This window comes from Somniosus microcephalus, chromosome 6, assembly GCF_052327205.1.
Source record: "Somniosus microcephalus isolate GS21.2 chromosome 6, FLI_Smic_1.0, whole genome shotgun sequence".
Taxonomy (NCBI): domain Eukaryota; kingdom Metazoa; phylum Chordata; class Chondrichthyes; order Squaliformes; family Somniosidae; genus Somniosus; species Somniosus microcephalus.
Genome location: NC_140992.1, coordinates 203971813 through 203999504, shown reverse-complemented (window position 1 = coordinate 203999504; position 27692 = coordinate 203971813). Strand labels below are relative to the sequence as shown.

Below are 27692 nucleotides of genomic sequence, written 5' to 3'. Positions count from 1 at the left end.
AGTTCTTTTGTCACAGCCAACTGCCATGCGTTCTCTGGAGTTTTAACAAACCAGTTTTTTTCACGTATCTGCACAGGGCGATCCCATCACAGGGAAAATACCCTCAGAAAAATCTCTTAAAGTCCACAAAATATTCTCGACTGAGTCCCTTCTTCAAACAGAGGCTTTGCAATCTCTTCACTGGTACTGTGGAATTTAACTTGCGGATAAATAGGACTGATTAGAGAACAGTAATATAAAAAGGCCTGTAAGACAATGGCACTTTCCATTCTTAGAAAACAAAACTCGTACGACTTGTCTTACGAAAGTGCATTTCAGCAATCTTTTATTTAAAATACATAGGAATAAAAATATATGTACAAATATGAAAAATACAAAGTAAGCATGAATTCATAACCCATAGCGAAACAAGAGCTAAAATCGACAAATTACCCATTAGGAAGTCATAATAATCTGCATTCGCTCAACAAGATCCTTATTCGTACACCTTGAACTGTTCTGGCCAATTAACCAGTCAAATGAACATGGAATAAATAGAAGAACTCTAAGTTACCTAAACTGATATCTCACAAAATATGTTTTACAATCAGATCAAATAAGTTATGGGATCCTCTAGTTAAGGTAATGTAAAATGTGGAGAGTTTTTTTGGGAGTGTGTAGGAGGTGTGTAGAATATTATCACAGACTTAACCTAACTGCTTACAACCAATGTATTATACTGTGGAATTCTCAGCTTTTTTTCAGAAACTATTACAGTACTACGACAACAGCAACAAACCAAAATACATTTTGAAGTCTCAAACGTAGAGATACATACAAAATCCTGATTCAATCTCACCTATATTTACAGGTTCCCAGTATTAACAGAGGCAGAAGTAGCAGCTCTGACCCAATTACCAGCATGTGGGAATGGCCTACCTCAGTAACACTTGTTTTAATGGTCGAAGGCTTAAAGTACTGAAATTACCAATGTAGGTTCTGCATGCACTGAGTGTAATGGAAAATGATAGTCATGGATATAGGCGCAGTGTTTTTATTTAAAAAAAATCAGCTCTGGGCTGAAGTTCCCATTTTCCATTTATAAAATTACTTTGCAAGATGAAGGGATCTGAACTGTACCAATGGGTGACAAAACCAAAAAAAACTATTGTTTCTGGTTGGGGAAGCTAAATACAAGCCAGCATGGCACAAATCACATGTGGACTGCGCAGTTAATGATCCTGATAGGCAGTGGCCTCTGTCTCCAATTACAACGTTTATATTGCTGCCAAGAGTTCTGGAAAAACACACCGTCTCCAATGGGTTTCAGAGCACATAGAGGTGGCAGTGTAGTTTTACCTTCCTATACTGCCTCCAGAATCTTTGTAAGGTGAATGCTCATTACAGCACACAGACCTGTAAAGAGGATTAGGAGGCCTATGTCCTACATTGGTTAATGAAAAAGTTGTTAAAGATTACAAAATTCTTGGGTAAGTAGGATCTGAAAAAACAAATATTAGTACTGAAGCCTTTTATTGAGGTTTTATGGTGTACCTGTACAACCCTCTTTAGAGAATACTGTAACATGTCAAAATGTCTATCATTGTGCTTGGAATATGTAAGTATACAGGAATAAATGCAGAACTCCACAGACACACAGTAAAACTATTGGAAAGGTTGAATGTTATTTGAAGTCGGAGACAATGAAGATGATTTTGATAAGGATGTCACTACGAGATCTCCACTAAGGTCAAGACCACGCCCTTCTTTTTCCTATAAAGTAAATATATTTACCATTAAGGAGTAAACTATTTTTAAGTCACTAGTCAAACAGTATCTGACGTCACTGGGTTCATACAAATTTTTGATAAATGACCATGTGAATAAATTTAAAAACAGCTTTGCATTTGACTAGTCTGAGACTTCTTACTATGCAGTAATCCTACTAGAACCAAAGTCCAACAAAATAATAAGTTAATTACTCCCACCACCCTCCAAAAAATTTAGAACAACCTCTTTTTGCCTCTTGGAGATGATACCGCAAGCATCTAGTGTCAAGGAGAGAAAGTTTTCCAAACAGATAGGACATATCTTCAGTTATATGTCCCTTAACTACATTGTAAAGCAACATTTTCATTAAAATTATCCTAAACATTAATGTTTCTGTTTGATCTTATGAGTATAGTTTAAAAAAAAGTTACAGCTTCTCGACACCAGAAGCCGATAGTCCTCTTACTTTATTAAGAACTACAATTTACATACAAGCTCTAGTTTATGTAGATTTGGAGAGCAGAGTGAAGGTCGACAACAGTGCAACGCGAGTCTGTGTAGACCAGATTCTTGATCTCCAGTAAGCATTATATGTATGGTAGAGATTAAAAAGAATTACCAGGTACAACTTGCATTTCTATACTGTTCTTCGAATTAAAAAAAAAAAAATTGTTCCTGGGATGTGGACATCACTGGCAAGGTTAGCATTTATTGCCCATCCCTAATTGCCCTCGAGAAGGTGGTAGTGTGACGCCTTCTTGAACCGCTGAGTGAAGGTACTCCCACAGTGCTGTTAGGGAGGGAGTTCCAGAATTTTGACCGAACGACAATGAAGGAATGGTGATATATTTCCAAGTTAGGATGGTGTGAGACTTGGAGGGAAAGTTGGAACTTGGAAGGGAACTACATCTTTGGATGTAGGAAAACACCTCATATGCTTTATATTGAGTACTAAAGTGACTACTGAGCAGGTGGGTAATGTATAAAAATGGAGACAGTTGCAGTGGAGGAGCAAAGATATGTTCAACAGCGTCATTCAGTAGATGTTTTTGAAAGAAGGGAGAGAGGTTGCAAGGTAGAGGGATCTGAAGAGAGAGTTCCAGATGGCACGAGCATAGATGCTGAACATCAATGGTTGAGGGAATGATGAGGAAAACCCCAGTATTAGAAAAGTGGAGGGCATGTTAAGGGCATAAGGCATGAGGAGATCGTTAAGGTAGGATGGGTGAGGACACAGAGGGATCTGAAAGAGAGGACAATAACCTCAAAGTCAAATCACTGGGGCATGGGAAACTAGTGGAGCTGGAAGAGGACAATGGTGATGGTAGTGAGAGGATGCAGGCTGCAGCACTCTGAAAGAGTTGAAGCCTGTGGAAGGTTGAAGCAGGATGACTGGTTAGGAGAGTGTTGAAGTCAAACCTCAAGGCCTAGAAATTCAGTAAGGCCCCGCCAGCTTTGCGCCCAGGTACCGCCGAAAGAGGACTTCTGCGCCAAAAGAGGAGGCTGCGCTGATATTCAGCGCAGCGGGAATGTCGGCGGTAGCCGGTAGCGCTGCGCCGGCACCGATGACGTCATCGGTGTGCGCAGTGCCCCGGTTCCGCCCCGACCCCCATATTTAGTTGCGGCCGCCTCTTCCGTGGCGGCCGCAAACAACGTTCAGAGACCGGGTCCGTAATGCAGCCTTAGTGGGGCGCTTTAAGGTGGAGGTGCGGCCGGCCGCTTTTTCGGCGGCCGCCTGCCCGCACCTCCTTCCCCGGCCTCCTCCACCCCACCCCCGCGGCATTGCCGGCTGGTTTCCGGGAGCCCGGCACTTCTCCGTTGTGCCGGGCTCTTTTGCCGGCACTCGCGATCGGGGCTCCGGCTGTTGCAGGCACCTCCCCCTTAAGAGAGGGAGGAAGGCCTGCAGTACCGCAGCCTGCTGCTCCGCTGCGGGTGGCGCTGCGGCAACTAGCGCGCCGATATTCAGTTGCAGCGCCCCAAGCGGGGGTGGCCACATCCTGGAACAGCGCCCGTCCTCGACTTGGGGCGCTGAAACTGAATATCGGATGGGCGCGAGTGGCTCCGCGCCCAGCGGTAAATTCTGGGCGCAAGCGAGCTGGCGGGGTTATAGCTAATTTCTAGCCCCAAGTGTGCCGAACTTGGCTCAGAGATAGCACTATTGCTCCGAGTCAGAAAGTCGTGGGTTCAAGTCCCACTCCTGAGACATAAGCATGTAATCTAGGCTGACACTTCAGTATAGTACTGTTGGAAGTGCTGTCTTTCAGATTAGATGTTAAAAACAGAAGCCCCATCTGCCCTCTCAGGTAGGCATACAAGATTCCATGGCACAATTCGCAGAAGAGTTCTCCTGGTGTCCTGAACAATATTTATCCTTTAACCAACACCACAAACAAATGATCTAATTTATTAAGGAAAGTGGAGTGTGAAGGGTGTGTTTTCTAATTCAAATTTGGCTATGCTACCTTTGAGGGTCATCTTCATTCTTTGAATGGATGCATTCCCCATATACTGCAGATTTAGCCCAGGCTGTTAACTACATGGCTTTCCAATATCACTCCATATAAACGCACCACCTCCATGGTGATGCAGCAAAGCAAAAAGCCATAAAATACAATATAAAAATATAATAATTAGAAAAATAATTCCGAGGAGGAAGAGAAGCAGGGAGTCCTTCATGTCCTGGAGGGCACAACTGTCTCCAAGAAAAACCTGCACAATTAAGTCCTCTTGGCCAAAAGATCCAAGGAAAAATGTTTAGTGGAAGCTTATGGGTTACGCCCCAGAAGCAAATGGATGCCAGCTGAGCTTAGCACATGATGCAGATGTTGTCCAACAGAGTGATCTTGGACGCTTCTAAATTTCATACCTGCAACAGTCCAAGATCCACTTTGCCAATGTCCATATAAATATGGTTGTTCCCAGAATACTTATTGCATAACATAAGGAGCTGGCCAGCCTTACAAATGGATTTTATTCTATCAACACAAGAACTCAAATCCCCTTCAGCATCTATAAAATGGAGCTGATGCTTGACTTTCAATTTCTGAGGTCGTCCTTCCCTTCTGCTGCCAAGGGACACAAAGGCCAATTGTTGTACCCTCACTGCCACTGCTAGAGATCAGCGAACTCATCACGGGCCAGGGATTGAATCTCATATCTTCCTGGTCTGTGCATCACAGGCAAATGTGACATGGTGCTTTAATTTTATACAAAACAGCACCACGAAGTATACTTTACATACCATTTTGTAGTCAAGAAACATTTCTTTGAAAGCCAGGAAATCTGTGAAAGTCAGTAACATGTCAAATATATCTCCAGATATCTCATCTTTATGCTGCCTGTAACAAACCATAATAGCACTATTGTTACTTGAATCTTCAAACTGTTAAAAGATTATATATTTAATTGCCTATAATACTTCAATTTTAGATATTGAATTTAGATTTCTGAAATCTTCACATTTACCAAAAAATGCAGCAGGGTCCCAGGAAACAGCGGGGGAGATTTTCAAGCCGGGCCCAAATCGTGTGCAATATCGATGGTGCGCCCACATACTCAGCCATGGACAGTCGGGAGGTCAGAACCATTTTCAGGTTCGGGCCTCATGTAAATTTTACCAGTGAGCTACGAGCGCTCTGCTGCAGCTCGCCAGTTTGCAGTGGAAGAAAATTGGCCAGCTTGTGCACAGAGCCTGCAGGTAGGATCATGAATGCTCCTCCTGGACCTATAAAAATATTAAGGAAAATAAACCTTACCTTTTCTGAGCTTCCATCAACAGTCCCTTTAAGAACCACTGGTTAGGCTGCTCAACGCCAGGAAAAACTAGGACCAACATGCACTTTGCATGTTAATGCCTATCCCTCCATGAAAAGTGCAATCGGGGCCCTACAATTGCGAAGAACCCCGATTGCATATTTAAACAGCCAGCGGCCCGTTTTGGGGCAGGAGCGCCGAGCACCCATTTAAAGGCCTGCCTGTAAATTGAATCAGGTGGGCTAATGAGTGTCCAAGGTCCCCACCACATCATCCTCTGCTGGTTGCTTGTTTTTCAGGCGAGAAATGGACAGCCGGCAGTTGAAATCCCCCCTCCCCAGCAAGTTGCGATATGTGCCATTTAGTCTGCTACTGGGTAAAAACTAAATGATCTCCATAGAAATTATGGATACTGTCATCACTTTTATTCACCTGGGTAATATAATTTCATCTTTTGTATTTCTCAGATTATTTAATTTGTTTTAAATATTTAAATGCTATTTGTAACAGTGCAGCTCTCAACACAGTAGTACAAAGAAAATTGCAACATTAGAATTGTTCTTGAAGGGGTAGTGCATTTCTGAATGTTATACTTATTGATGGTTCATATCTTGCTTTAGATCTGCTCTTTGGAGGTAGCCTGGAAACAGCCTTTTTCTGCAGAATTCCTCTCCTTCTCTAACATGCCACCATGCCGTTCTGGTCCAGTGCTCATACGGATGGGGAATGCTATTTATAATGTTATATCCTCATTCATTATGCCATTGTATGGGGGGGAAAGAGCTCCACCCAGGGTGTTTACTTCAAGGATACCTCTTGCCAGCAGTTCTAAAGTAGGGGAAGCATGCAAATATCTCCTCCTACAACATTTAGGATTATGGGGCAATTCATCAGACTACACTTCCCCTTTAAAAACAAAGTGCCAAATCATGGTTGCTAAATTTTTACCACACCGCTTCAAGACTTTCAAAGGCCCATATAATGTCACTGAAAATAAGAGCAAATAGCATTCAACTGCTCAGCTCCCACATCTTGACCCAGGTTGATCCCACAATTTGTAGATTGCAGTCAGGAGAGAGATTCCAATTTGAAGGTTTCTGACCAATAACCATACAAAAAGTTACCACACAGTATTTAAAAAACAAAACTAAGGAAATTCACTGTTCACTATTATTCCTTTCAAAAAGCACAAATTAAATTTTCATCAATTCCTTAATGCAGTTTATAGCACCACCCTGTGATGACATTTCAAATGGCACTAATTCATTTTCACAATAGGTGCATTAGAAACATTTGCCAGACCCTTCGCAGGATTTACTGATTGCATTCTTCAATGATGATCGCCACCATAGTATGGCATCATACTTCACCCATTTAACAAGATTCACTGTATTTCAAAAGAAAGGCATTCGGAGAGGATAAAGCATCATAAAACTGCAATCATTTATTTAATATTGAGCCAGATTGTCTTGGAACTTGGAGTTGTACCTGCCTCCTACATGCAATAGCTTTTTAAAATCCAGTTTCCCACAAGTGTTAGAATCTGCATATTGCATTTTCTTGCAGGAAATAATGGCCTGGATTTACTTTGCCTGCCATCTCAACTTCAGCTGTTTGTTTTATTCCCCTGACATTCATTTGTTTTGCATTACCTCTCGCACACTAACCCTTAGGTGGCAAGCTTTTGCCAATACAGTTCCACATCCATCTGTTGGGTAATTGAAACCGTCCCAGGGTCGCTCAGTGATTTACACGGTCTCCCTATAAGGAAATTTAAAGCCCCCAGCTGGCACCTTCTCTGATGTGCCAAGAGCAGGAACTCATCATATGGGAAACTGGAGCTTTGCCCAAACCAGGGACACAGTACAATATGTTACACCAAGACACCATCATCTCAATTTGAGCTTTTCCAGTAACAGCATTAGTTATTAGGCTGAAATCCTTTATTTCAACTTGCTCATTTCTTTCAAAAGAAACTCTTCTAAAATCACTGACTTTTTTGCTGCCAGTTTTCTTCCCTTCCACTATTTCTGAAGGTATATGTTTCCAAGGGGACAGGTCGACATCCGCTACCTCATTCACATGGCTATTATTCACACTTGATCCTGGACAGTGCCAGCGGGCTGCTTTCCTATGGCGGGGGGGGGGGGGGGGAGGGGCATCACAGCTAAACTTGATCCTGTCCTCATCTAGTGTTGTAGCACTTCCAACAGGGGAACAGGGGACACTGGACAGCGACCGGGAGTGGAAACATTGCTTAATTTCCCATCTTTAATCCAGCAGCACTTATGCCAATTATAGTGAGTCACCCACCACCAATCCAGAGATCAATTAACTCAGCATAGACTAGGGCTTGAACCACAGATCATAGCTTGTACTGCTCAGCTACTCACTCGATAAACTTGCTAAGTCATCACAAGAGTCCCGAGTTGATTTTTGAGTGCATGAAATTATAGCAAAATTAGAAAATGTACCACAGTTCACAAGAACCAACATGTACCTGTTGACTATTTTCCAAGTTGGTTAACTTACTGTAGTGATGTAATGAATGTAGTCATATTGAAGGCTGGTATCCTCTCCATCAACTGCTGTTCAATGTACTTCTCTAACAAATCAATCTGGGGAACAAATAACAGCCACCGTTAATTCCAGCTTGTAGGGGAAAAAAACATTAAAATGCTTGGTATTTTGTTGTTGGGATACTGACAGGTTGTGTAAGTAATTAAAAAAAACACTGGTGGCCCAGCATGCTGAGGCCCGCACCTCACCAAAAGAAAAAAAACTTGTAACACAAGTTATGTTCTCAAAGCAGCTCTATCATATACCCCCATCAAGTAATTAAAGAGCCCAAATTTCTTTAAAAGAATCACAGGTGGAACTTTATATCTTTTGAAAATCAGATCCACTGAACAGCCCTCATCCACAGAGCAATACATGAACATAAAGATATGGAACAAGAACTGGCCACTTGGTCCTGGAACCCAGAACCCTCCAAAGGAAGCCTCACATTAAGTTCCATTACTGACAGTTACTTACTTGCTTTCAGACAATGTTTTTTCTGTGGAGCTGTATAAGCGTCCATTTCAGTTTTCCAGTTCCCCTCGACAACCCAGCTTTATTATGGTAATGTACTTGCGCAAACATTACACTGTTATTGGTACGGAATGTTGTATGTTTATTAAAATGTTTCAGAAAATTGTAGGTACAACCTATGTCAGCATACAAATTCTAGAACCTCTAGGCTGTTAGTGATACCTAAAAAGTCAGTAAGGGCAGAGACTTACATATTCTTGGAATATTGATGTGTAACTGAGCTTGTTTTCTTCAGTATTTTCAAACTCTAAATAGTATTTGTCCATAAAATGTCTCTGTAACTGTTGAAATTCTTCATCTGAAGGAAAGAGATTACATTTTGCAGCATTAAGCGCAAGTTTTGATTACCGACTGTATTTGTCTAAATTCCAGTACCTTTAAAGAGAGATATAGAAATTGCTGCTGTAATGGGCCAGATTTTGCAGTCAGAGGCAAACAATGGCACCAGTCGTTCATTACACTTGCCCATTGGCTTTTTAATAGACTTTTGCACTGGAAGCTCCTCTCAGCCAAACAGTGCAGCACCCTCTACAGAGCATCTGGGACCTGTGAACAGGGCAAATAACTGTACATCTCCTTAACCACTGTGAACAGGGCAAATAACTGTACATCTCCTTAACCAATCAGATTGAAGAATGGTTAATGAGCAGCAGAGTCTGAACCAGGAAATGTCAGTTAGAATATTGAATTCAATGTCAAATCAGGTACAGAAAGCGAAAGAGACTGAAAGAAGGATTGGATTGAGAGAGAGAGAGACAGAAGGAAAAAGTATTTTTTTAATTCTCTAACAATAATTAAAATCTGAAGGAATGAGACTCCACACTTGTAAAAGTTAATTTTCAATGCCAGAGGTTGTCTGGCAGTAATTAAGACTTATTGTGTTGTTAAAAGGGTACTTACACCGGAATGGCGAGTTTAGTCCATATATCTGAGGTAAGTACAGCAACTTCACACCGTTCAATTTATTTTAATGGTGAGTCAGCTGGCGAGATACCGTTATCGTGCAGCTTCTGGAGGAGCAGGGTACCTCGGACAACAACTTCTGGATTTCCACATATAACTGCGCACGTGTGATCAGCAGAGGTTGCTGTCCAATTTCCACACAAATAATGGTGAGGGCAGTTAGCCTCACTTTTTTTTACTGCAAAATCCGGCCCATTATTGCTGTTGATTTGCCTGTTAAATTGTGAGATCTAAAAACATTCTCTCCAATTTTCATCTTCAAGTAACACAACTAAAATACCATTTTTATTGAAAAACAAATCAGTGGGACCCTTACATTATCATCTCAAAATTGATCCTTCCTTTAAAACATTTGCCCATCTACCAGAGAGAAGAAACGAAGTGCTTATCCACCTGTGTTTCCCTTTGTTTATTAGAATTTGGGATTGTGTTTAGCAAAATATATTTATTTTTGTCAGTGGAAAACTGAAAGCAAGTCTTTTCATAGGATATAACTGAGGCTATAAACAATATTTCAATTTGTTTCCACAGTTTTTCCAAGCACATTGGCAGATGAATTTTAGGTGTTTTTTGGGCTGAAATGCATATTCAATTATTTGAAGTAAAAAATAATGCACTTTGAGACAGAAGATACACACACAAAGAGAAACAGAGAGAGGTAATAAAGACTACAGGCTTTTTAAAAAACTTTTGAAAGTACAAGCTTGCAATAAGAGCCAATGGTTTGTTTCATATGTAATTATGCAGTTGTGCCAGGTAGCTCCACTGCCCAAGGGAAAAACAAGATTTTGCATGTTAAAACTATGACCAATCCCCATCACGGTGTTGCCAAATTCCAGGATCCTCACCCCAATCCTGCCAAAATCCAGGACCCCTCAATGCTACCAAAGTCTAAGACACTTGGTAGCACTTAAGGCCTTAGAGAGGGTGCAGAAAAGATTTACGAGAATGATTCCAGGGATGAGGGACTTCAGTTACATGGATAGGCTAGAGAAGCTGGAGTTGTTCTCCTTGGAGCAGAGAAGGTTGAGAGGCGAGTCGGGCGGAGGCAGCGCAGCGCAATGAGCAGCAGCAGCAGCCACGACAACCCGCTGCAGCAAGTCGGCCGGCAGCTCCATGGCGGGAAGCTCGCAGTCCGGCTGGGAGCCGGGCATGGCGGCCAGAGGTCGGATCGTGAGCGGGAGAAGCAGGCCACCACACGTGGAGCCGGCAACAGTGAGGAGGAGGCCGCGGTGACGAGGAGGACAGAGCGGCTGAGGGACATCGTGCTCCCACTGCCACTGGAAGCCATTGAATTGACTTTCTGAACACGGCGCTGTAAGAATAGCTGACGTGTCCCTACGGGGAGTAAGCATTCCATTGTACTTGTACTAGTACTGGTTACATATGGCAAATAAAATTGAATTGAGATTTGATAGAGGTGTTCAAAAATCATGAGGGGTCTAGACAGAGTAGATAGAAAGAAGCTGTTTCCGTTGGCGGAAGGGACAAGAACCAGAGGACACAGATTTAAGGTGATTGACAAAAGAACCAAAGGCAAAAAGGAGGAAAAACCTTTTTACGTAGTGAGTGGTTAGGATCTGGAATGCACTGCCTGAAAGGGTGGTGGAGGCTTTCAAAAAGGGAATTGGATAAGTACCTGAAGGAAAACATTTTGCAGGGCTATGGGGAAAGGGCAGGGGAGTGGGATTAGCTGAAGTGCTCTTGCAGAGAGCCGGCACAGGCTCAATGGGCCGATTGCCCTCCTTCTGTGCTGTAACCATTCTATGATTCTACTTGGTGCTTCTAAGCCCATTCACCTCCCTTCCTGGTGCTGTTAAACATCAGGAAAGTACCTCCAACCTGGTACATTGCCTACCATCTTACTATGTATCCTGGTTTTAAAAAAGGTAACAGGTAAAATTGAGTATGCATGTAAGGGAACATATTAATCAAAGCCCTTGATTTGCAGATGTCACAGGAAAATCAGTCATGTAATTTGATCTTGGAAATACCAGTAAAAATCTAATTATCTAACAATTTACTGAGTCACTAAGTCAGTAGCCCTTATAATACATTGTGCAATACATAGCACAATTATGAAATAGCATATCCTCTAACTCACTATGAACGTCACAAGAGATCTTAATATATTAAAAATAGTAGGTGTGTGTGCAGACATACTTTGTTACAGATGCAAAGTAATCTGCTTCTTAGCTGAACCATCAACCATACTCCAGTTTGCTAAGTTCCTTAACCAAACAATTCAAAATGCCACGCATGCGCGGTTTTTCCCCCATTGAAAAGCCGGCGAGCCAGCTGTATGGTTGGTCCAGACAGCTGCGTGGCCGTGCAGCTTATAGGGAACACTGGACTCAGCCCCACCTTAGTTGCAGAATACATAGAAGTTACAACATGGAAAGAGCCCATTCAGCCCAACCAGTCCATGCCAGCACCAAGGAGCCCTAGTAAAATTGGAGTCAATGGGAATCAGGGAGAAAACTCTCCACTGGCTGGAGTCATACCTAGCATAAATGAAGATGGTTGTGATTGTGGGAGGCCAATCATCTCAGTCCCAGGACATTGTTGTAGGATGCTAGGAATTCACGAGCAACTGCTAATCTGAAGACAAACCTTTTTCTGCAAGAGTAGTAAGTTCTAGTTAACCCCAGAATGTGCCTATTTAGAGGACTAAGGAAGTGCTTTGTTACCTAAAAGAGACAAGCCAGGCTAAATATAGCTCTAGTGTAAATGAGAAGAGAACCCAGCAGCAGACACTTTCCCTTAAGGCAGTCCTTTTACACCTATTAAGGGATATGAAGACATAACACTTTGCTTGTTAATATAAAATACATGTGCATCACATGGTGTTACTCTCCTGTGGTTATAAAACTCTGCACCTGTTGAATTGCCAGGAGAAATGACACAAAAGACTTGCCAGTACTTTAAAAGATATCTGCGAGTAGTTACAGGTTATAACACAATCTCAGAATCCCAAGCTTCCGGATAATAGAACCGGTTGTTCCATTTATTTTTCACTCATTAACTAATTAGATTCCACATAGTACAATGACATGCCAGTTAAAATATTAAACCAAATCTAAGGATCAAGATATTTATAAAGCTACAAATGTCATTTGAGTAAACAGCTGTGAAACTGTTGGTATCTACAATTCAAAGTTGTGAAAGGGAGGTGAAAAGTAAAACTTTAAATTAATTTCTAACACATTATTTTCACTTACCCATAATAATATCTTCTATGTGCCCAATGACAGCATCAAACTCAGCATCAACATCAGATGAACTGGATAAGGAGATGAAAAAGGATTACCTTTTTAAATGTAATTCCACCACCCTTTCAAGCAGTGCCTTCCAGATCAAAACAACTCGCTGCCTAATTGTTCTTTCTTTCGCGTTGCCTCTGGTTCTTTTACCAATTACCTTAAATCTGTGCCCTCTGGTTACCGACCCTTCTGCCATTGGAAACAGTTTCTCCTTATTTACTCTAGCAAACCCTTCATGATTTTGAACACCTCTATGAAATCTTCCCTTAACCTTCTTTGCCCGGTTTCTCTATTCTCTCCGCATAACTAAAGTCTTTCATCCCCGGTACCATTCTAGTAAATCTCCTCTGCACCTTCTCCAAGGACGAGACATTCTTCTCAAATTGTGGTGCCCAGAATTGGACACAATACTCCAGCTGGGCTTAACCAGTGATTTATAAAGGTTTAGCATAACTTGCTTGCTTTTGTTCTCTATTCATAAAGCCAAGGATCCATATGCCTTTTTAACAGCCTTCTCAACTTGTCCTGCCACCTTCAAAGGTTTGTGTACATACATCCTCAGGTCGCTCTGCTCCTGCACCCCTTTAAAATTGTACCAGTGTAATCAGTCAGCCCGATAATATATTGTGTGTAGCATAAATATACATGAATTGTTACAACAAACTTTGAAATGGCTTATAATTCTCATATGAACTTAGAGGATTCCAGCCTCTCAAAATTTGCTCCAACAATTTATATCATGATTTGAGCCATTTGATTAGATAACCACCTGGCGACCACTCGTTTGTCTATTGCTATATAAAGAATATATTCCTAAAGTATTCTGAATCCAGGGCTCATAATTCATACTGTAAATCTTAGCACAGTAACCTTACTACAACAGCTTACTTACACAGAGAAGGCAAGATTTTCATCCTCTGTATCTTCCATTTCCACCACTCGATCTCCAGTACCAAACAGAACTAGCCACAAAAAAATAAGTCATAAAATAGGCCAACTACTCATTTTCTATATATAATTAAATTTAATTATTCATCTGTAAATGTGTAAAGTCAGAAATATCCAAATTTAAGTGCTGTATATACAAACTGCACAATAAGTAATAAGTTATCTCAGATCAGATAAAGATCAAAAACTGGAAACCTCTTGCTGATTCCTCAACAGAATGTTGCCAAATTCACTGCCCAATGTGGAATGGTGCTATACAGATCAGACAGGTTCAATCTCAACTGTGTTGTTAGCTGGTCTCAGCAAAGCAGCAGTGTAGGTATGACAGGGGCCTCAGTGGGCCACAGTGGGAAGGGAGGAAGGGCAGTAGCCCTTGATATTGGGTCAGAAGTTCAGACTCAGATTTGGGTTGGCACATAGTGATTAAAGGCACAGTTGACTGGAATAGCTGCTATGATCAATAATATTGTTGCACTGCCTGTAAAGCACTGTGCTACTTAGGTGCCTGCAACAGTCTAACTCACACACACGTTTGTGAACGGAGCAAAGATACTGCCATGAGTTTTGCAACAAGGCTATTTCACTTAATGATTTCACCTGACCAACTCTCCTCATGCTCTTAACCAGCACACCACTCAGGCTGATAAAATACATCATACCACAATTCTCCCACTTTCCCCATGAGTAAGGTGCTTTGTTGACACGTGTTACAGAGCTGCTAGAGGGGGATTCCTATACGCAGGCAACTAGTACTGGCCTGGATTCTGACTGAGAGGCACCCAAACTGTGATTTTGTCACGACTGGCTGGGTACTACTCTGCACTTAACTGTTTCCTGACTGACATTCAGAGCAATGCAAGATACCTACATAGAATCTATAGCACCGAAACGAGCCAGTTTTACTTAGTTACTGATACCACACTAGTAGCAATTGGGTTCTTTTTCCATTCTTAGTTCACAGTAAAAGCTTTCACATTGTGATTCAAAGCCATCGACAACCAAATGCTATCAGAGCAGTGTAAATGACCTAATTCACACCGTTGGTCATTTTCTGCTGAAATATTTTTTAAATGGGGCTGATCAATATAAGCTGAAACAATTGACCTGGGCAGAGGATTGTTTAAATATTCCCAGAAGTCTTGGCGAATCGATGATCAACATTCCAAACAGATACTACAGAAAGCATCCAAGCCATCAAACTATACAGCTTGAGTACACATTTGTATTCATTGGTATGGTTATAATTAGTAAACATTATAATAGACACAAAGCACACTAAAGATACCTGGGGCAGAACATGAGAGCTGCTGCTCACGTTTCATTAGACACCTGGAAATTCCATGCAGGCGTCTGAATTGACTCCTAGTTTCAGAATCCAACCACCTTCAATATTGGTAACTTTAGTATGTGGGCACTTTGTGACAAAGAAGTAGAATATCAAATGTAATTATCCTCTGGCAGAAAGAACAGTAATGTCTAAGATGTGGACTACAGACTTTTTTCCTGTCTTGAAGGCAGTAACTCATGCTGGGATGCAGTATTTTGCACAATTCATCACTTCATGTGTTAGCTTAGGCAAACTATTTAACAACAGAGAGCACCACAGCCAAATCCAATCCTATCCACATGCGTGCACAACCCAGCATGGGTTAGTTATCAGAAGCAAGAACCCAACTGGCTGTTTTCCACCCCCACCTCCCCCTCTTTAGCAAAGGGGTGCTTAAGCCAATTGTAGCATCCTAACTGCTGCTCCAACTGAAATCAGCTAATTCAGCACAGCTTGGGTATTTTTTTTAAATTCATTGATGGGATGTGGGCGTCGCTGGCTAGGCCTGCATTTAGTGCCCATCCCTAATTGCCCTTGAGAAGATGGTGGTGAGCCGCCTTCTTGAACCGCTGCAGTCCATATGGTGTAGGTACACCCACAGTGCTGTTAGGGAGTTCCAGGATTTTGGCCCAGCGACAGTGAAGGAACGGCGATACAGGTCCAAGTCAGGATGGTGTGTGGCTTGGAGGGGAACTTGTAGGTGGTGATGTTCCCATGCGTCTGCTGCCCTTGTCCTTCTAAGTGGTAGAGGTCGCGGGTTTGGAAGGTGCTGTTGAAGGAGCTTTGGCGAGTTGCTGCAGTGCATCTTGTAGATGGTACACACTGCGCCAGTGGTGGAGGGAGTGAATGTTGAAGGTGGTGGATGGAGTGCCAATCAAGCAGGCTGCTTTATCCTGAATGGTGTTGAGCTTCTTGAGTGTTGTTGGAGCTGCACTCATCCAGGCAAGTGGAGAGTATTCCATCACACTCCTGACTTGTGCCTTGTAGATGGTGGAAAGGCTTGGGGGAATCAGGAGGCGAGACACTCGCCGCAGAATTCCCAGCCTCTGGCCTGCTCTTGTAGCCATAGTATTTATATGGCTGGTCCAGTTCAGTTTCTGATCAATGGTAACCCCCAGGATGTTGATAGTGGGGGATTCAGCGATGGTAATGCCATTGAATGTCAAGGGGAAGTTGAAAGGAAACAGGACACCTACAGATATGCTAAGTTATAACACTTAAGAGTAGCAGACAAGTCATGGGGACTAGAGTGACATCCCTAGGATTAACTTACAGCCTTGGCTCAGTGGCAGCACTCTTGCCTCTGACTCAGAAGGTTGTGAGTTCAAGTCTAACTCTAGAAAACTGAGCACATAATCTAAGCTGAAGTGAAGTACTGAGGGAGTGTTGCACTGTCGGAGGCACTGTCTTTGAGGCATTAAGCCGATGAGATGTCTGCTCTCTCAGGTGGTCATAGAAGATCCCATAGTACTATCACATAGCACTATTTGAAGAAAAGCAGTGATTTCTCCTGATGTCCTGGCCAACATTTATCCCTCAATCAACACCTTAAAAAAAAGCTGGTCATTTATTTCATTGCTGTTTGTGGGACTTTGCCGAGTTCAAGTTGGCTGCCGAGTTTTTCCTACATTACAACAGCGACGCCTCAAAAGTACTAAATTGGCTGTGAAACACTATGGTATGTCCTGAAGTTGTGAAAGGTGCTACAATAATCCAAGTCTTTCTTTCTAGGTTGGAAGTGCTGCTTGAACTATCAAATCACAGTAGCCCTGTATATTTTAGAAGTGGAATTTTGTTTTTAATTTTGACATGATAGCAATACTACAAATGGTCTCCAGGACCTATCAACATTGGGGAAACATTAGGAATATGACTTGCATATAATCAAAAAAGGCTGAAACCTATTATAAACCTGCTTAAATACGTGGAGCTGTATATACCGTTAAGTGTGCATTTACACTATAACTATGGTGTCAGTGCAAAGCAACTTTCATAGAATCATAGAAGTTTACAGCACATGAGGGGGCAATTCGGCCCATCTTGTCCGTGCCGGCCAACAAAGAGCTATCCACCCTAATCCCACTTTCCAGCACTTGGTCCGCAGCCTTGTAGGTTATGGCACTTCAAGTGAATATCCAAGTACTTTTTAAATGGTCTCTGCCTCTACCACCCTTTCAGGCAGTGAGTTCTAGACCCACACCACCCTCTGGGTAAAAAAAAATTCTCCTCAAATCCCCTCTCAACCTCTGACCAATTACTTTAACTCTATGCCCCCTGGTTATTGACCCTTCTGCTAAGGGAAATGGGTCCTTCCTATCCACTCTATCTAGGCCCCTCATAATTTTATACACCTCAATTAGGTCTCCCCTCAGCCTCCTCTGTTCCAAAGAAAACAACCTCAGCCTATACAATCTTTCCTCATAGCTAAAATTCCCCAGCCCAGGCAACATCCTCGTAAATCTCCTCTGCACCCCTTCTAGTGCAATCACATCCTTCCTGTAATGTGGTGACCTTAACTGCATGCAGTATTCTAGCTGCAGCCTAACTAGTGTTTTATACAGTTCAAGCATAACCTCCCTGCTCTTATATTCTATGCCTCGGCTAATAAAGACAAGTATCCCGTATGTCTTCTTAACCACCTTATCTACAAGTCTTGCTACTTTCAGGGTTCTGTGGACATGCACTCCAAGGTCCCTCAAGTCTTGCTACCTTCAGGGTTCTGTGGACATGCACTCCAAGGTCCCTCTGATCTCTGTACTTCTCCGTGTCCTACCATTTATAGTGTATTCCCTTGCCTTGTTAGCCCTCCCCAAATGCATTATCTCACACTCTCCAGATTGAATGCCCTTTGCCACTGTTCTGCCCACCTGGCTAGTCCATTGATATCTTCCTGCAGTCTACAGCTTTATTCCTCACTATCAACCACACGGCCAATTTTTGGATCATCAGCAAACTTCTTAATCATATTTCCTACATTCAAGTTCAAATCATGATTATATACCACAAAAAGCAGAGGACCCTGCGGAACTCCAATGGAAACAGCCTTCCAGTCACAAAAACACCCATCGACCATTACCCGTTGTTTCCTGCCTCTGAGCCAATTTTGGATCCAACTTGCCACTTTGCCTTGGATCCCATGGGCACTGATGCCACCGTTACTGTGTAAAGCAAGAGAAACTCCCCTCAAGGAATCTCACTTCACTTCGGAGTCAGCTCAGGCCTTAACCCTCAATTTACACATCAGTTTAACAATGGTGCACAGCCGAAACCACCTCACAGACACTCAACGTAGTATGAATGGACCGTGAGGGGGATTAATCACATCTTCAAACCCAAAGAGGCCAAATGAGCGAGATGTGACGGGTCTGGGTTTTTACGGCTGGTTGTCCGCTAACATTTGCCCTGGAACATGCACCATCGGCGATCAAACGGTGTGGGCTTCGATGTCGACAATACCGCTGTTTAATCCGAATCAGACAAAGCTGTGTGTACATCCCAGGCACTGAGATTTCATTAAACTCCCGAGCACCTCCAGCTGCAAAGCGGCCGACACCATCTCCCCCCGGGTTTCACACTCCCAGATCCAGCTCTGGCAGCACTGAGGCTGCAAGTGCCGCGGCCGAGAAGCCACGTTTGGTGGCCGGTGAAGGCGCCGGCCGCTCACCTGGCGATTTCCAGGCCATTGTTGAACCGCTCCTCTCCACAGCAACGGAACTGGTCCCAGCCAGGCGCCGTCCCCACTGCAACAGCCGCGCCTACCGCACGTTCCTGGGTAAAATAAAACAGGGGATTGTGAGCAAGGCAGCCCGGGCTCACATTAACACTCACCTCATCATTACGGCCATTCTGTGCCCTCCCTTTAACCCACCTCGCGCTCTGTCAGTGTGTGAATAAATCTGCCCCGAGTTTCTTCCTGTCCGGCCGGCAGGCCACCAGCCGCGGCTGTGATCACTGCATCATTCGGGCTTTGTGTGCGTTGCTTCTCGATGCCCCGCGCGCTCTGGAACCGCGAGCCGTTGGGCGGCGGCTCCTCTCACGCACACGGTCAGCCTTATCCACCACTGAAGCGATTGACCGGCTGCCCTCATCATACTAGCATAAGAATTAGGAGCAGACCATTCGACCGCTCAAGCCTACTCCACCATCCAATAAGATCACTGATCTGCAACCGCAGCTCCACTTTCCTGCCCCATCCCCATATCCTTCAATTCATCTGGAGTCCAAAAATCTATCTCTCCTTGCCTTGAATATACTCAACGCCTTAGCCTCCACAGCCCTTTTAGATAGAGAATTCCAAAGATTCACAACCACTTGAGTGAAGAAATTCATCCTCAGCTCAGTCTTAAATGGCTGACCCCTAGTTCTGGACTCACCAACTACAAGCAGCAACCTCTCAGCATCTACCTGGTCAATCCCCAACAAGAATCTAAATTCCAGAGCATAAAAGCCCAATCTACTCAACCTCCCCCCTCATAGGATAACCCTCTCATCCCACGAATCAATCGAGTGAACCTTCATTGCACCGCCTCAAAGGCAAGTATATCCTTCCTCAGATAAAGAGACCAAAACTGTACCTCGTACTCCATGTGTGGTCTCATCACAGCCCTGTACAATGGTAGCAAGACTGTCTTACTCTGGTACTCCAACTCCCTTGCACTAAAGGCCATTTGCATTCCTAATTCCTTGCTGTACCTGTATGCTAACTCTGTGATCATCAAATAATCATAGCTTGACATAGTAACAGGGTTGCAATCTATTCTATTAAAATAATTGCATTTCCAATTGGATAACCTTAGGATGACAGTAATAATTAGTAAAAGGCACATTGAAGACTGGTGGGTAGGAAGCACTTCACACACAAAGTGAAAGGTCTAGAGTGGTCTTCCACATCATGTAATAGCAGTAACACCACTAAAGACATTGCAGGTAATGTATTTGAGGCAAAAATAGGTTTGCAAGGAATAAGCTAAAGGGAATGAACTTCCTTCCATGTACTAATTATTAGTTTTTAATTATCAGTAATGGCAACTCTCATCTTGAATATATTTCTTTTTGCTCAAAAGTACACATGCAGCATTCGCTTATTTTATAGTGAAAGTTCTTCCATTACTTGGGAGAAACATTACTCAGATGTTTAGACAAAGATTCACAACATCCAGCAACAGCACAATTAGAGGTGTTGGCATTAAGAATGACTCTAAAATGTTATGTAAGAGTAAGGGAAGAACTCATCCACATCCCACTGAAAATGTTGCCAGTACTTTGATTTCTCATTTTCTGGGTGCTACTGATGTGGCCACATTTATTGTCCAGCTCTAGCTACCCTGCAAAGGCAGTATTAGCAATAATTAAGGAAAAGTAATATATTTCCAGTTCAGAATGGTATGCAACTTGAAGGAAGGCGCAGGGGAAGGAGGTGTTGTCAAAGTAACCTTGGTGAGCGGTTGCTTCGCATACTGTAACTATACTCAGAGGCCCCATGATAGAGATGAATGGTGAATCCCGTAGGGGTATTGTAATTAATCACCTCTTAACACTCAAGATGAACTTTTTAGTATAAATATAACGTGCTTTAGTCTCTTTTAGAAAGGTCATTACTACTCATTGGCAAAATTATGTTCAGACTGCACTTGAATTCAGTGGATTGTGCAGCTTCCCACAAGCCTTTTGGTTATCCTAGATTCTGACAATCTGTCTCTTTTTACCAGTTACTGAATATAGTAGCCAGACAGATTTTCCTTTTGGGTTTGTGAAACAAATCTTTCATGTTAGAACATTACAAACTTATTTACAGCACAGAAGCAGGCCATTCAGCCCAACAGGTCTATGCCAGTGTTTATGCTCAAACGAGCCTCTTTACACCCCTCTTCATGTAACCCCATCAACATATCCACCTATTTCCTTCTCCCTCATGTGTTTATCTAGCTTCCCCTCGAATGCATCTATGCTATTCGCCTCAACCGCTCTTTGTGGCAGCAAGTTTCACATTCTAACCACTCTCTGGGTAAAGAAGTTTCTCCTGAATTCCCTATTGGATTTATAGAGAACTGGTTGGCAGACAGGAAGCAGAGAGTTGGAATAAACGGGTCTTTTTCCAAGTGGCAGGCAGTGACTAGGAGTATCGCAGGGATCGGTGCTAGGACCCCAGCTCTTCACAATAAATGTGCAGACTACACAAAGCTGAGGAGGATGCAGAGAAACTCCAGTACGATTTGGACAGGTTAGGTGATTATACTGCATTTGCCATGCATCTGCCCAATGTGGATAAATGTGAGGTTATCCACTTCAGTGGCAAAAACAGGAAGACAGATTATCTGAATGGCAATAGATTGGGAAAAGAGGAAGTGCAACGAGACCTGGGTGTCCTTGTGCACCAGTCGCTGAAGGTAAGCATGCAGGTGCAGCAGGCGGTTAAGAAGGCAAATGGTATGTTGGCCTTCATAGCGAGAGGATTTGAGTACAGGAGCAAGGATGTCTTGCTGCAGTTGTACAGGTCTTGGTGAGACCACACCTTGAGTAGTGTGCGCAGTTTTGGTCGCCTTATCTGAGGAAGGATGTTCTTGCCATGGAGAGAGTGCAGCGAAGATTCACCAGACTGATACCTGGTGTTAGAATAAAATTTTGCTGGACAAGATTTTGCTGGAAAAGACACAAACAACAAATTCGCTGACTGGGACTAATTGAATCACTGCAGTGAAACATGCCACGCTTACGCATGGCTGGAACAAAGTTCGTCTCGTGTCCTGACTGGGACTAATTGGATCACTGAGGACTAACAAGGTTCACTTGTATCCTATTATCGAACTAATCACATTCCGCCAGGGAACAAGACGGAACGAAGACCTGAAGAGGCAGAATTGGCAACACAAGTGTGTAAACTCCTGACTGGAGGAAAATAACGATATGCGCTAATAAACGAATTGATTGGATGAATGTAAATGATCTAAAACCAACTTCTTGGAATTGCATATAAGCTCGGCACGTACTACAATCGGGGAGAAGGTGCTCTCGCAGGCCGCGTGGTTGCAGACGCTTCTCCCAGAGCTCTGTCATTTAATAAAGTTGTCTCTCTTACTCAAAGTCTAGTTTCCGAGGAATCATTTTTCCTACAACAAATTGGCGCTGCGAGCAGGGTGCCACGGAGCTGAACAGTCGTTCGAATCAGTGACCAGGGTGAGTAGTCAGATTTTTTACCGCCCATAAATCAGAGACACTCGACAAGGCGACTGAACGGCGAAGCGGCACCCAAACGAATCTGGGACACAGACTGAGTGGGTAAGAGACACTACTTGATTTGCATGTGTGTATTTGTATAATAGTAACTAAGTAACTAAGAAAAACCTCGGATCAGGAGGACACTTGTCTCAGACACCTAGCCTCAGGCCGGTTGTTAAGAGGGCAAATGCCCCACGCGAAGGCCAGGACCATGAAGTAGGTGCCGAGACTCCAAGGTGTTCTAAAGTCGTGATACTAGTCGAGTACGGTTAACATTTTTCTGCATTATATCATGTTGCTAAGTGAACTAGGAGATTATTAGTGTCGGTGTTGTAGGACCCTGATCAGGTAAACAGACACCGGGGAGGGGTAGAAACCCCGTCCAACAAGCAAGCGTTACACGTCCGGGCAGTTTCGAGAGAAAGACAAACCCGGACCTCAGAACGCTGGCATAGAGTGCGACAAGAAACTCGGGTATTCTCGGAAGGAAAGAATAGGGGGGCTCTCTAAGGAACAGATCTCCAGACACGAAGGAACGATCGGTGAAGCAGCGGCGATGTCAGGTGAGGAAGTTAAGAGGGGACCTTCGGGCTCCCTCACATATTCTTATATGACAAACCGACAGTCGTTAATTAAGAAGATGCAGAAAGACGGGTGGGATGTGTCACAGACTTTAGAACTCCAGAGAAGCTGGTTGACTAAACAGACAAAGGATAAAACCAAGAAGGCAGGAGTGTTACAGTATTAGTACACCAACTAGCAGGACTCATTGAACAAGTAAACGTAATAAAGAAAGTTGCACAAGACAAAGTACAGATGGTTACGGAACTAGAGACAAAGGCGAAATGTCAAGCAAAGATTATAAAGGAATTAGAATGTAAGGTATACGAGGGGGGGGCGAATGGGGACCTGCCCAGACACCACCTCCCCCTCCCCACGACTAGTAAGTCAATACTCCTGCGAGGACTCAATGGCACTAAAGTGCCAGCTCACTTGCGCACCACGCAGCTGGTGGAAATCGATAATATATACCTCCCCATGAAATTCTATGTGTGTAAAAATAATGAAGGTACAATATTAGGTAATGATATAATGAGGGAGTACAAAGCAATAATTGATTGTGGCAAAGGAAAGTTAACATGGCCAAAGGCGGATGGCCGTAAGGAAAAGATTAGACAACTGGCAAATAACACTGGCACCCTTGGGGTGGCCACCGTAACTACCAGGGACTGGCATGAAGATACGGGAGGATACGGAGCCATTTGTGATTCCGTGATTGGGGTATGGGCTGAAACAAAGTTAGATACAGGAAAAGCTAGTATCGACCCTATTAAGATTCCCGGACCAGAACACAAGCCACACCGCCAGTACCCAATAAAGGCGGAGGCCAGGAAGGCAGTCGTGGACATAGTGAAGGGGCTAGTAGAAAGGGGTATCCTGAGGGAAACCACGAGCACTACTAATTCCCCCACATGGCCAGTAGAGAAACCTGATGGGAGCTATAGGTTGACTATAGACTATACGGCACTCAACAGGGTCACTCCTAAATTACACCATCGTTGCCAGCCCCTCAACAATTTTGAATGGGCTATCCCCTGAACAGAAGATATTCACCGTTTTAGACATAGCTAACGGATTCTGGGCACTCCCATTAGATCCGGAATCACAAGAGAAATTTGCATTCACAGTAGGGGATAAACAATATACGTGGACCCGATTGCCACAGGGATTCCATAATAGCCCAGCTATTTTCCACCGCGTCATGAGTGATATCCTAAAACAGATACAAGTACCTAAAGGAAGCACTATTTTACAGTACATCGACGACATACTAATAGCCTCGGAAACAAAGGCAGACCATCTGGCAACCCTATATTTAGTACTAAGGGCCCTAGAGACGGCTGGCCTCAAGGCAAGCCATAAAAAAAAGCAGATAGGAAAAACTCAGGTCCTATACCTGGGACATCTAATCTCCCAAGGACTTAAAGAAATGCCACAGGACAGGAAACACGCTGTCCAGGGCATGCCGAGACCCGTAACAGTACGCGGAGTCAGGAAGGTACTGGGGCTCTTTAATTAGTGTCGAAATTTTATCCCGGGGTTCGCTAAATTAGCAGAACCTATACAAAGATTAGTGAAAGGGGATAAACCCGCGTTGGAACCGATAGATTGGGGACCGGAACAAGAGGAAGCTTATACTCAACTAAAATCTGAGCTAGTATCAGCCCCAGGGCTAGGACTGCCAGATATGAGTAAGGACTTCCACATACATTGCAACAATGAAGAAGGGTTTTACACAGCAGTAGTTACACAGGATCATGGGGATAAAAGAAGGCCCATCGCCTACTATTCCACAGCGGAGGGACCGGTAGTCACAGGGCTCTCCCGGTGCATAGCTGCATTGGATTGTGCGGCTTGGGCAGTAAAGGTTAGTGAGCCGATAGTAATGACAGGAAACATTATATTGCACACTAAACACACTCTGGTAGAGATGCTGAATACCGGGAAATTAAGATCCATCTCGAACATGAGACATGCCAAGTGGGAGGCCGTCCTCCTCCCTCCGAGTAAAGCAGTAACCATTGTTAGAGACACGGGAGAACCCGGCAGAAGGAATACTGGGAACTGGGGAGCCCCACAACTGTGGGGACGTAGATATGAACCTGGAAGAAGATAGGATAAAAGACACCCCTTTAGCGACAGCGGAAGAGACGTTGTACGTAGATGGTTCATGCAAGTATATAGATGGGCTGCCCCGAACGGGGTGGGCGGTGGTTAATGGCGAATTAAAAACCGTAGAGTCAGGACGGACCGATGGAGGCCTATTGGCCCAAGTGGCAGAGCTAGTGGCTCTCACCAGGGCACTAGAGTTGTCAGAGAATAAAATCGTGAACATTTACACAGATAGTAGGTATGCCTTTGGGGTGGTCCACGATTATATGACTGCATGGGGTAGGAGGGGATTCATTACTACGGGAGGCAATCCCATAAAACACCAGCCGAGGATAGAAGCCCTCCTAGAAGCTAGCGACAAACCCCAACAGGTAGCAGTAATTAAGATTAAGGCACATCAGAGGGAACCGGACCGGACTAGTTAAATCACCAGGGGAACCAGGCTGCGGACCAAGCAGCACAAAGGGCACTAGAGCAAGAAAGGATCGAAGAAGTACCAATAGCCGCTGTGAGCAGCTCCGAGGACGAGATAAGTATTGACGAACTCCATGAGGACACCCCCGACGTCGAAAAAGGTACGTGGGAAGAACAAGGCGCAAAGTGGGGAAGCGATAATGTCTGGCGAAAGGATAACAGGGTAATGGCCCCCAAGTGCATTCAAAATACGCTATTAGAACTCCACCATGGGCTTGTACACTCAGGGAGAGAAGCGATGATGGGAAGCCTCAGCAAAGAATGGTGGTGGAAGGGGATGGGAAGAGGTATCGCGAGATACTGCCATCGATGTATCACCTGTGCGCAGTATAACCCCGGGCGACCCATAAAGGTCAAAATGGGACATCAACCAAGGCCACGAGGGCCCTGGGAGCATATACAAATAGACTTCACAGGTCCCCTTCCACCGTCACACGGCAAAACATACTGCTTCGTGGTCATAGACCAATTCACCCGCTGGGTAGAGGCTTTCCCCACGCGAAATTGCACCGCTTTGACGGTTGCCAGAGTCTTAGCTGAAGAAGTAATCCCCAGGTGGGGAATACCAATTCAAATGGACTCTGATCAAGGTACCCACTTTACCGGGAGTGTCATAAAAACGGTATGCCAATTAATGGGAATTAAACAAAAATTCCACATCCCATACCACCCTCAAAGTTCGGGCATGGTGGAACGAATGAACCGAACCCTTAAAAATGCATTGGCAAAGGCAATGCAGACGTCGGGGAAAACCTGGACTGAAGTATTGCCCATTATCCTAATGAAGCTGCGAGCCACTGAAAACCGAACGACAGGCTTGACCCCTTATGAATTGATGACAGGAAGGGCGATGCAATTGCCAGAAGGCATCATAACAGGTGGGGCCGATGTAGGCCCTTTAAAAGATAGACTAAAACGATACGTTCTGGAACTTAGCACTCAATTAAAGGAGATGCGAAAGAATGTCTGCGATAATCAGGAGGACAAGGATCGGGCACAAGAGCTCACAATGACGGCTTATGTTCAGTCAGCGGGTAGTAAAGTCATGGTGAAAACTCTGCCCAGCAAACCAGGGTTCGCCCCAAAATGGAGTGGGCCACATGGAAATCATAATCAGTGGGGATACCTGTGCCTGTCTAGACATAAGGGGTAAAGGAGTATGGAAGCATTGGACACAATTGAAAGTATACAATGACGACTGACTGGCTACTTTCTGAATCTGTTTTACAGGTGATCTGCATACCCTTTGTCATAAAATTCCTGTAAAGACTGGACTGTAGTGATATATGAATCATGTTTAGAGTATTATGGGTAATGGCGTTATTTTATATCGTCACGGGAAGCGCGGTACCCCATTTACGTAAAGAGAGAGAGGATTGCATGTAAATACCTTTCTGTATATGTCATATGTCTATGCGAAAAAAATGGGCCAAAGCTCCTGCTGGGTGTGCGCCCATGTGCCCACCCATACGGGGGGAGGAATCCCATTAAGGCCTATCCCCTTTAAAGGTAGAGGAGATGGTAGGGTGGTTATTATACTCTAATACCACCTGGAATAAGGAGGATACCATACAAACCCAAAATAGCTTGAATCCAGATCAGCTGGAACATGAGTGGAAACAGGCAGGGTATAACCCCACGAACTTTAAAGGATGGTTTCATCCTCAGTACGATAATCGAAGGTATCCAGAAGAGCTATTAGTCAGCACAGGGGGAAAACTAAACAATGCAGAGGGGGAAGTCTGCTTGGTAAACTATGACGAGACAGGGTTAGTGGTTGGATGGAGTAAGTGCAAGTATAATTACACTTTAACCAAAACCAGTACTAAACCACCAGGTGCCCTAGAATGGCCCTACGTGGGAACGTTTAATTTATCCGAAGTGCTAAACCAGACTAGCAATCTACCCTGGAGGGGAATACCTGGGATCATGTACCAACTTTGGAACAAATTTGAGGCCTATAATACCTATTTCATTTGCAGATATAAGGCGTATCCATGGCTTCCACGAACCTGGACTGGGTCATGCTATATAGGATACGTAGTACCATACATCCATTATTTATCCTCCCTAACCCACCACTACGGGTACCAGTCGTTATGGCAACCAGCCAAGCGTGTTAAGAGAGCTATTACAGAAACCGAAAGATTCAGGGCTATAGCATTCCCCTGGTACGGAACAGGAAAAATAGCAAGGGAATCCATAAACATGGCAGCAGTGCTCGAACAAATAGC

General features: G+C 43.8%; 1 protein-coding gene across 5 annotated transcripts in view; it reads right to left on the bottom strand.

Moving 5' to 3' along the window:
* Window positions 1-294: 294 nt before the first annotated feature.
* Window positions 295-27692, bottom strand: part of arl2bp (ADP-ribosylation factor-like 2 binding protein) — a 33405-nt gene continuing 6007 nt past the window's right edge. Inside the window, exons 1-9 of one of the 5 annotated variants that reach the window (XM_085991258.1) lie at window positions 18965-19560; window positions 18761-18864; window positions 15055-15183; window positions 13714-13783; window positions 12780-12841; window positions 8787-8893; window positions 8035-8120; window positions 4991-5087; window positions 295-1752 (exon numbers count right to left, since the gene is read on the bottom strand). In XM_085991258.1, the coding sequence (XP_085847384.1) occupies window positions 1645-1752; window positions 4991-5087; window positions 8035-8120; window positions 8787-8893; window positions 12780-12841; window positions 13714-13783; window positions 15055-15091 (567 nt within the window). In that variant the 5' untranslated portion in view covers window positions 15092-15183; window positions 18761-18864; window positions 18965-19560 and the 3' untranslated portion in view covers window positions 295-1644. Of the gene's footprint in view, window positions 1753-4990; window positions 5088-8034; window positions 8121-8786; window positions 8894-12779; window positions 12842-13713; window positions 13784-15054; window positions 18731-18760; window positions 18865-18924; window positions 19561-27692 lie in introns of those variants that run through there. The other 4 variants (XM_085991257.1, XM_085991260.1, XM_085991261.1 and 1 more) reach the window with 4 other exon arrangements.